Source organism: Phalacrocorax aristotelis, chromosome 2 (genome assembly GCF_949628215.1).
Source record: "Phalacrocorax aristotelis chromosome 2, bGulAri2.1, whole genome shotgun sequence".
NCBI lineage: Eukaryota > Metazoa > Chordata > Aves > Suliformes > Phalacrocoracidae > Phalacrocorax > Phalacrocorax aristotelis.
This window is the reverse complement of record NC_134277.1, coordinates 143,949,193-143,960,250: the sequence shown is the minus strand read 5'-3', so window position 1 is coordinate 143,960,250 and position 11,058 is coordinate 143,949,193. Positions and strand designations below refer to the sequence as shown.

At 42.7% G+C, this 11,058-nt stretch overlaps 1 protein-coding gene across 4 annotated transcripts in view; it reads left to right on the top strand.

Annotated features, from left to right (window-relative positions):
- The first annotated feature begins 7,329 nt into the window (after positions 1-7,329).
- The window catches only part of STK3 (serine/threonine kinase 3), a 141,682-nt gene continuing 137,953 nt past the window's right edge, over positions 7,330-11,058 (top strand). For 3 of the 4 annotated variants that reach the window (XM_075085486.1, XM_075085489.1, XM_075085487.1), the window contains exon 1: positions 7,330-7,571. In XM_075085486.1, coding sequence (XP_074941587.1) covers positions 7,549-7,571 — 23 coding nt within the window. In that variant the 5' untranslated portion in view covers positions 7,330-7,548. Of the gene's footprint in view, positions 7,572-10,325; positions 10,388-11,058 lie in introns of all 4 variants that reach the window. The other variant, XM_075085488.1, reaches the window with a different exon arrangement.

The following is an 11,058-nucleotide window of genomic DNA, read 5'->3' as shown; positions in this document are numbered from 1 at the left end:
AGAGCAGGGATTTACTATCTATTAATCTTATCGAAGGAGAGACACAGTATATATTAAAACCTGTAGTTTGGCTTTTTCTTCTGTTTCAGTTTTTCATTGTTTTACCTAGTATTCAAATTAGCACACTCATTTTAAAATTGGCTTTAAGGAATTTAAACTGCATATTGTTAATCCGGCAAGAGCAGCTTAATACTACCAGTGCAACAAATTAGATCATGAAACTACAGAAGAGCTCAAGGATGAAGCAATAAAAGTTGTGTACTGGCCAGTTCAAGGTTACACAAAACCATTAAGCCCTCTCTTGTTTAGAAGACATTGAAATGTGATATATGAACACAAAAGAAGTAATGTCTTTAAATCTTAAAACGATTAGCAGTTTTACTCTGTAGGGATCTATGGGAGGAGATGGACTCCACCCTGAGGAAGATAAAAGACCTCAGTTTTCTCAACTGGAAGGAGTGATTCATTTTAGGTGGAAGTGGTATGCATGTGATATTCCTCATGTGGGAAATTAACTGTTTCCATTAAGAAAGCTCCTAGCATATGGAATTGCTCTGTTTTCCTCCACTCTGCAGAGAAATTTATAGCACCAGAACATTTTCTTTTTGCTAAACCCAGCCTGGGTAAAAATGATCAGTGTCAATGGCTGTTGATAAACTCTTTTTTGGTATCAAAGAAATCCATTAACCTTCCACTGGTTTTCTCGTTGCAACTAAGAAAACTTATTTTTTCCGACAGATTGGTGGAAAAGGCTTAGGTCTCAGATTTAGTTGGGTTCATAAGCTCTCTAGATAGTAACTTGCTCTGTGTTTTGCTGTGTTTTCCTAGCCTGACCTGTGTACACTGAGTCACTTCAAAGTTGTGTTTTCAGCAGAGAGTTCCCGTGCTCGGTAGTGACAGTAGTGTAAGCACTCATCCCAGGGAGCAGTGAGGATGCTGTAAAACTCTCCCCTATTGAACCAAACCTGGCATGATTAGTGGGGCTCAAATCAGTGCATCGTATAAAACCAGTTTTGTGGAACTTTATTATTTGCTGCTTTGCTATTTCTTCACTATGTAGGCTGCTGTGGAGGTGGCTTCCCACTACTTTTAAGAGCAGGATGGGAATCTAAGTTCAAATCTTAATCTTATTCTTGTTTTGAATGTATTTCTACTTTCCATGGGATCTTATCTTGTAATCAGACCCATTACTTCACAGTCAGTTATGAAATGGCTGTTATGCTACTGAACATTTTTTGTGAAGTTTTAAGACTAGGATTGTATTTAGGTCTTTTTTTTTTTTTAAGTGTGACGTACATGTCATACGAGTAGCCTATTTGGACTTGAATTATGATCTTTTGGCATGTTTTGATTGGGAAAGGTTGGAAGAAAGTAAGAAACTGAAATTTTGTGGTTTCTGGATTTTAGAGTAGGTAGAATGAGTGTTTCTATATACAAAACACTTGTTATAGCTATGAAGCAAGCTGGAGATGTGCTTCAGAACTAAATAGGAAGGGTTTTATTAAAAACAAACAAACAAAAAAGCCCTACAATTGAATAAGCTGTAAGCATTTCATGGCATTGCTTCTGTAGCGGTCAGTATTCACGACGTGCTTTCCAGTTGCATTGGGTTCTCCTTATTTGCCTTTTGTTATTCTGTACTTGTGCTTCCCACCTTTTTATGATTCTCTTCAAGCACTTCCGTGGAAGGCCCACAAAGGCAAGGAAACTTCCCTTCTTTAAAGCTGAAAGAATGGGTCTTGTTAGCCTCTTGAAAGCATTGTCCCGAAAAAAAAATTTTAATCTTCCCTAAACATTTCTGTCATGTATTCCTCAAACTCTCAGCTCAGGAGCTAAAGGAAGATGGCAGAAAATGCAGCCTTCAGGGTGGTGGAAGCCTTGGGCATAAAGCTGTATGTATTCAGGCAGCTGAAGTTCATTTCGTGTAGTACTTGCTTCATCAAGTAACGATGATTTGATCATTCTTTAGTTATAGATACTAGTTTCCATTCCTAATGCAGGCATCAAGCCTTGCTAGTTAAACACTATTTATTTATTCTCCAGGGTGTGAGCACGCTTCTTTGCAGGCTGGAGAACAGATGGTTGCCCCTAGAGAGAAGGGGAATAATTTTGTGTAGAAGAGAATCCAGAGTAACCCTGAGCATTACCACAACAACAGTAATTGTTTTACAAACCAAAATGAGATTTTTTTTCAAGATGACGGTAATCCATAGATCCCACGAGCACAATCAATGCAGCTGTAGTACAGACTGTGGTTAACTGTAAACAGCAACTCTGTATCCATGGTTTATTTTTACCAGAGTGTGCTATAATAGGAAAAATAGCAAATGGTAAGTCTATATATAGCCTGTTAGTAAGACTGTGAGCTAAATGGTTAGTGAACAGAAAAATCCTATGCTAATCAACAAATGTCTTTAGGTCTAGTAATAACATTTTGGACACCAAAATTATGTACTCTAGGTAGCGAGAAGAATCGCAGCACTGCAGCTAATAGTTTGCTATTGCAGGTTTTTACTGCTCATTTCAATGTCAAGCAGGAATTTTGCGAATCACGCTGATCTTAATAGAGTGGATATGGATGGCAGATGGTACCTTTATTTCCTGACTATTTATTTTCTGCATATTTCTTTTGCTGGTCCTGCAAAAAGTCAATTTCCTTTTATGTGACATTAATTAACCATTAAGTTGTGAATAGTTCAGGAAAAGAAATAAAAAACAATTGTCCTTTATTCCTAAGCTTGATTAAAAACTCGCTTTAAAAAACCATAAATTTTAGCCCAAACTTGAGCGTACACTGTTCTTTTGTATTTTATTTATAACTATTTTATGACTGATAGGGTTAGGAAAGTATATAACAAATTCTTAGATAAGCCTTCAAGGTTACTTCACATTAGACATGATAGGTAGGAAAAAATACAGGCTGAAGTCAGTTTTTCTTATCTTCTGTATAAACAAGCTGGAATTTCATTCAAGGCCTTTTCCTTAACTTTCAGCATACCAGATTGCTATCAGGTGGTCCCAGGGAGAGACATGCAAACATGTTGTTGTTGGCTATTTGTCTACTGAATTTATTAATTCGTTTCTAAGGAAATCAGGCTCCTGCATTCAGTCTGTCTTTGTGCTTGCCTGATGTTCCTTGCCTTTCTCCCCTTCACAATCATTTGTGACTTAGCTGGCCAATATTAATCATGTTTGATGAAAAGCTGGAGGTCTGTAAAGATAGTACGTTCCTATTTTTACAAAACTCACAAGTGATAGGTAAAGGAGGAAACGCCCTGTTTGTGGGGCCGTCCACCCGATGGCAAGGGAAAAGCAAGGAAAACTGTCCTTAGCTGCGGCATTTGGGACCACACTGCAGAATGACCGACAGCCTTCTCCTGTGAGCTAAACACCGGGTTGTGATGCAGACACCAGATACTCGTAACTCTGTGGGGTAACGCCGGGGTCTGTGGGTCAAAGCACGGTGAGGTATCAGTGACGTGGAGGGGCTGTACGGAGCACAGAGCAGCAGGCATGCTTGGGAGTCTATGCGGGCAGTAAGGATATTGCGGGTTTTGGTATGCCGAGGGGGTGAACGAGGCTGCTGTGGAATGATACAGGGGACATGAGGGAGAGAGCGCTGAGGACCCTGTGAAAGAACTGGGGAGCTGCTGTGGTGAAAAGGTAGAAAGCACACATGGAAAAGAACTAGGCTGTGAAAAGCACCATGGATGTGATGAAGGACTAGGGGGATATTTTGTTTGGAGAGCATAAGGTGTTCATGAGATGTATCTCTTGGAAAACATGCACTATTAATTCTGCTGTTTTCTAATAGCATCATGTATTGGTTACTATGCATGTTGTTTAAATGAGCCTGATCAAATACCTTCGAAGTAAATGCTGCTTTTATTTGCTACCAGAAGGACTAGATAAGGTCCTTACTATAACATACATAATTTATTTGCATGATGTTTGTGAATGACTTTGAAGTATACGTTTGGAATTTAAATCTTACCATTGGTAATACCTGTTAGAAACTCAGACTTGAGCTTCTCAAGCAATTTTTATCCTTCTCAGGTTTATTTTGAATTATGTGCAACTGAGGCAGTGGTGATATCTTGGAACTTTTTGGTTCATATATTTAGGGGCCTGGGGACTATCTTAGTTTGCGGTTATACAGCACCTAATAACTTGTCCATGCCATCATGATTCCCGAATCCATTGAAGGATAAGTAATTATAATATAAATTATTTTATCTGTTTACAAAGCTACATTATAATATAAATTAATGATAGTGCTTAAAAACTAAGTATGGTCTTCACCCATCCTTTGGTCTAAGGAATTGGTGTTGATGCCAATTCTGCAGAGAAGGGAGCCCAAATGCATGCTGATAAATTGGTGAAGTAGATGAAATACTTTAGAAGAAAGAGTAATTCAGTTAGCTTTCTCCTATATGTTTAAGATTGAACTACATTAAGCCTTTTCTTACTCACCTGCCTTCTTAGCTTCTTCCACTGTTGGAAGAAACCATGGGAATACTCATGTAGATTGTCTGCAACTTCCTCATCTCCATGCTGTCTAGACACCAGCAATCTCATAGTATATTCATGCCTCCAGAACATCTAGACTTACCTTGACTGCAGAGCCTGAATGAGGTAGTAGAACAGCGGGAGTCTGTTTTTCCTTTCAAAGTTCCTTCTTTGCTGGTGGCTAGGTACGGTGTTGTACGGAATACCAAATCAGTGTTGTATTTCACAGCATGGTTCCCAAATCGTATTGCAGGGGAAAGGTGAAATGGTGTTATTTATTCCAATATTATTGACTAAAAATACCATTTGAAATTGTAAAAGATAAATAAAGTGATCTTGAAAAATACTATGGTATATATGTTATCTTCTTAGCGATATTTTATTTTCAGCATAAATGTACTTAGAAAGCATTCTGGTGGTTGAATAAGGCACAACTGAAACTTCTGTGAGAAGGGCATGGAATTAGGCCACATTTTTTGGCACAGTCTGCCTCACTAGGTTATAAAGCCAGGCTACCTAACTTTTTCTGTTTCAGGCATCTTGGGGCTTTTTCACACTTTTCTTTCTTCAGTCACATGGATGGAGGACACTCCTGCCCCCTTCATCCTCAGTTATCAGGTAGTCAGGGTGTTTTCTGGGAGTGGGGATTGTGGTATTAAATTGTTTTGAATTAAGAGCACAAATAACTAAATCTGCTATTCTTGGACAAATTTTCTTTAGAATTGTTCTTGTCAACTGTTGTTAAAGGGGGAGGGAAGAGGAGCAGATTAGGCTGTTTAGCCTAACTTCTTCCAGAGAAAGAAATATGTGTCAATGGGGAAAGGGAGCACTTCTTGGCTCCCTTTCTTTGTCTCGCTGTTACAACTATAATATAGTACCTGTATTTTTTCTAAGACTCCTTTTCCTTGCTTGAATGTATAGTTTATTGGAGCTTTGGCTTGAGAGGGGGAGCTGGAAAAAACCTGTCTCCTCTGAAATAACCTGAACGAAATATTGCCTTAAAGATATGTGTTAAAGGATGTGGAGACAGCCTCTGCATTCCAGGAGTATCACAGCCAAATAGGGATGTCAGGCTACCCTTCATTAGGTGAAACTGGTGAAATGTAAATAATAATTGGTCAGTGGGTATAGCCAAATACCCTGTAAAACAAAGTTGGACACTAGCCACATGTCATCTTCTACCTGCCTAACCTCACTTGTCCTAGAACTGGGGGATGGGGAGTCTTGTGGGGTTCCTGCCCACCACTTTCTAATACACTCATACAGCACTGCTTCTGAGGCATCTGTTGGCTCCTTCTCCTTGGTGGTTTTTATTGGCATCTCCTACAAACAGTCGTCTGTGGTATGGACACATCTGGCAGTACTGTTGGTGAGCCACTCTGGCTTGTGGGATGATACTTGAAGAGCTCTGCATTAATCTGTTGTGCAAAGGAAGATGTTCTACTGCAGTTTTTCCATGACTCAGAAAAACAAAGAAACCCAGAAGGTCATATGGTGGTGTGTGATTTGTTTTATGGGTTCATTCAGTATTGCCGTGTGCATTTAGCCCAACCACAGTGAGTCAACTGGATTGGATTGACTCAGGCAAAGTAGAAGACTTGCACAACAGTAGGACTTCAGTCACTCAACATTCCCTTGCTAATGCACATCAGAGATGAAATTAGGTATGGAGTGTGGATTTTTTTAGGGGGAGGGATGACTGCTGTCACACATCTAAAATCATCTTGAAGTGGACTTGGGCATCTCGGTATTTTTATGGATCTTGCTCAAGTGTTTTACTACCTTGAATTTCCATTAGTTAGGCAAATAAACCCACTTTCTGGAAAGGATATAGAAATTGGCTTGAACATGCAGCTTTTCTGGTATTGACTTGGCTGGATCTACTTGGATGCTCTGTCAGTCAGCATCTGAAATTGCTACATAAACAGCAGAAAGTCAGAAGTTGTAAGGTGGAGAAATTGCAGGTACTTGTCACACAGTACTCGGCAGCCTCAAATCTGTTGCTTGAATAATTACGCAATAGCTTCCTATGGCTTTGCAGGGTAACTTGTATGCTTTGGCATTAAAAAGCCAAGCACCAGCGTTTTTCACCTCAGAGCTATACGGTGTCGCCCAAGGCAGCTGTGGAGAGCAGCTCCCCCGTCCTGTCCTGCCATGACTAACTTCAGACTTCCACTCCACCGTGCTGGAGAGCCAGCGGTCCATGAGGAGATGTAACTTTTCAAGGCGGGGCTGCATGGAGCTCAGCACCGGGCTGGCCCTTCTCCGCTGCAGACAGGCGGATGAAAGGCGCGGGCCGCCCAGCAGCGCTGCTCCGAGCCGAAGATGCCCCAGGGGCGGCAGCGGGAGACGAGCCGCCCTCAGCCTCCGCCTCAGGCCAAGCGCTGCCCTAGGCCTGCCTTAGCCCCAAGGCCCGGCTCCAAGAGCCTGGGGATGAGGTCAGCCTGTGGGGGAGAGGCGGCCGTCCCTCGCCCCGGCGGCGCCGCGGAGCCCCGGGTCTCTCGTTTCCTCGGTTTGCTTCGCCCGGCCGCGCCCGTCCCGCAGAGAAGTGGCAGGGCCGGTTGGGCGGGAGGACTACACCTCCCGGCGTGCCCCGCGGGCCGCCGCCGCCGCGCGGAGCATGCCGGGAGCACGGCACCTCGGCGCCCGGCGGCATCGCCGCCCTCCATGTTCTTCCTCCTCCCGCCGGCGCGACGCCTCCCGCTCTTTCCCGTTGGTGGGGTGGGGCCTCGTCCCTCCTGCCGTTCTGAGCGACTTCCGCGCTGCCCAATCAGCACTCGCGATGGCTCGGGTTCTAACCACTGAGAGGCGCGATGGGGCGGGCCTCCGCCGGTAGCCGGGTAGGTAGCGGTAGTGGCGGTTGCCCTGAGAGAGGCCGGGAGCGGCGGTGGCGGCCGAGGGAGGGCGCGAGCTCCGTTTAAAGGGCCAGCGAGCTCGCGCGGAAGTTGTGAGGAGGTTAGCGGTTACCGGCCCGGTGGTGCCCGGGGGCTCGGCCGGGAGCCCCCCTCCGAACGGCGGGGCCGGGGGGCCAGCAGCGGCATGGAGCAGGCAGCGCCCAAGAGGTAACGACCCTTCTCCGGCCGGGACGGAGCGCGGCGGGGCGTCCGGGGTCGGGCCTTGGGGTGGCGGAAGGCCCTCGGGGCGCGGTGAGGGGGTGGCGGGAGAAGGGCGGGGGCTGGGACCTCTTCGGTGGCCGGTGTGGCGTTGAGGGAGGTCTTCCGGGGGGGGGGGAGGAGGGGGTTCCTCAAAATAACCGTCCTGGATAAACGTCCAGGTGGAGCCAAACCCTTCGGGACTGTCTGAGTTACAAGAGGAACGCTTTAATGTGGAATGAGGGGAATTTCATCGTCGAGAAGAGCCCTTTGTGGCCTGGAGGTCCGTGCACTGTACAGTTTGGGTCTGGAATAAGCCGGCATAAGTAGTTGTTTCTCTCTTTCCACGTTAGAAAGTGCCCTTGTGTCCTGCTGGTGGAGAGATGCTTGCGGGGGTGGGAGTTGCATAGTTGCAGTTGCAAATCAGGGAGTGGGAAGAGGCAAAAATCAAGAGTATTCCCACAGTCTATGTGTTTTCTGAAATATATAGCCTCTCTGGTCATATTAAGTACAGTGTAGGTTTTTCTTTTAACATTTGATGACTTTTTGTGTGCATGTGTAATGATGCGAAACCGTGAGCTTTTCCTTTAAATGTGACACCGTCGTCTTAGTGCACAAAATAATTTTGCTGTATGTTTGTATGTGTTAAATTTATTAAATGTATTTAAATTTAATCATATATTTAAATTGGAACAATCCTTTCTTGGATGTAGTTATGTACTTCATAGAATGTAGCTGTGTGGTATACAGAATGTAGTTACACAGTTTACATATATACTTACTGCCTTAGAGCTCCGAGTATTTTATTCTGATTTCCTGTTAATTTAATGAAAAAAATCTAGGGACTACACAATATAAATTGGTGGTAGAAGGTAATAAATCAGTGTCTACATTCTACTTCAAAATATTTGCATTCAATATTTAATGCCCTTAAAATTCTTTAAGGCAGCTTCCTGCTGGATGACAGGACTTGACGAGAATACATTCTTGAACTTCTACTGTTTTTTTCTCCAGTAATACATCAACTAACAGTATCTACTACTGAAAACTTCGACCAAGAATTGATTTGTCGTTGTTATGCAGAGTGTTTTTAGCAGGCAGTGCAGGGAGGAGAGACAGGCCTACACTGTAGTTTCAGGCTGATGGTGCTGAATATCTCTAAAGGAAGTAAGACGGGCACCAGCAAGAGTTTAGGAGAAGAAATGGGAATGTCTGAGGCGTGATCAGTGTTACCACCACCAGTGCAAAGCTTGGGATCTGGTGATATTAAAGGACTGAAAATAAAGCTTGAAGGTAGCATAACCTACAAGAGTGTTTCTAGAAAAACCTGGGATTTGCTCTAACTTTATTACCAAGCTGGATGTGTGTGTCTGGCCTAATTGAAAGTGAGGAGCTGTTTAAATCCTTAGATTCAGTCAGGAAGAATTAGAAAGCTAATGAGAGAACTTCTAAACTCTTTGCCATGTTTTTATACTTTCCATGGTTTTTTTGAAGCTTATTTCTGGAAATTGGAATGTGATGAGAACCAAATGGATTTGTTTCTTTAGTGAGAGGGAAGATTTGAACTCAGTTTTTCGTAAGTCTGCATATATATCCCCTTTATCTGTTGTTTTTTAAGTTTGGGGTTTTTTTGATTGTTTGGCATTCCCAACTGTTCTGCTAGGCCATCCCCTTTTTCTGCAAGCCTGGAAGGGGAGTACGGATTATTTTTTGTGGGCTGACTTTTCTGATGCCTGCTTTGGATGCAGTAGTGGTTTAGGACAGACACGCCATGTTTACCTGGTGAAATAGATGTGAGCACTGGACTTTGCTTTGGTGCCTGCTGTCCACAGGAGCAGTTACTGATGGGGATCTATTGCCGTGATAGCTGTAGTGCAAGCCATTCATCTAGAGGTTGCAGGGCTTTCATAGGAACACTTAAAAGCTGCACGGATGCTCTAGAATCCCAGTGTTTTCTCACAGGTATAGGGCACTTTTATTCCTCTGTTCCCTGTAAAGGAACACACGACACGGTTTTGTATTGTGTAAATCTTTAAAATGGCCCTTCAGAAAGCAGCAGTGATGATGCCGAAGTGACAGGCTAAGCAGCTGTGGCTTTTAAATGGGGATCCTGTCCAAATCACTAGATTTTCTTGTTTGACCAATGTACTGCAACAGTAACAAAAGACTTCTAAGGAGGAATCCTTTTGAGAATAATTTTGTTTACTTTTTAAAATAGAGTAGGTGTTCCAATTTTTATACTGAACAACTTGTGTGGTAGTCGACATGGTGTTTACTTGCATCTGAACTTCTAAGTGTATTTCAGATGTGCTTTATACTTTTTTCCCCCCCTCACTAAAAATGACATTAGCTCTTGAAATGGTCAGTTACAAAATTCACCTCAGTGTCTTGTAACTTTCCCTTATTTATTGCAATATTATTGCATATATTGGCATACTTAGGTTTCTGAGGAGATAGATTGCATACAAGTGAAAAGGAAAGTAGCTAGTCGCATTTCTGTCAAATACATAGTTTTTAATCTTGCCCATCTCCTGCATGGTGCCGCCAAATAAGAGGCCTCCTAACAAGCATAGAGCTTGTCAGTTAATGCTTTCCCGTCCTTTCTTTAAACTTGCGCAGTTTAATTTTCACTGAAAATTAAGTTTTGTGGGAAGGGGAAAAACTTAACTTTTCACAGGCAGTTCATATTCTAAAAACACACTGGTTTTAATTTTTGTGTCAAAGGGCGCGTAAGGTCATCTGGATGACAATTGTCAAGTTCATCCTGAAAATGATGGGACGAAAGTGTAAGTTTGCTTGGGTTTTAGTGTTGTATTATGTACTTACATTTAGATTTCTACCAATGTAAACTGTCTTAAACTTGCTTTGACTTGTGTGAATGGTGTAAAGCAGTGTAAATGTCTCAAGGCTTTCGTATGCTGCCTCTATTTCTGATGACTGCAGAGATTTCTCTTGCTAACTTCTCTTTTAATACGTTGGTATAATTGATCCCAGCCATTGTTTTTAAATGTTCCAATGTGCTAGTTCTTCTGCAAAATAAGCCACATATATTCATGTTTCACAGAGCAGCTGTCCGGTTTACTGTCATGAGTTATGGAAATTGATGGAGTTCTACTTTTTTCAGTCCTGCTTTATTTTTCTTTGTTAGCTTTCAGGTTTTTTATGCTTACCTCTGCAGCACATCACCGATTTATTCTGTGAAGTCTGCACATAATGACCATAGGTCACTAAACTCGTACTTCCCTTTTTCATATTGTAGGGGGAAAAAACCCATATCTCTTGCTCTTCCAGGCCCCAGTTCAGATTTTTATGATCTTTATGCTACGTTTGGTAGTCTTGGGTGCCTCTCACTGTTTCTAGGTTTTTCTGCATTCAGTTATTTGGAGTTTTGCTGATGTAACCAATGATGCGCAAGATTCTGGTTACGCTAAGTATGAATGTTTTCTCACAGCAACTG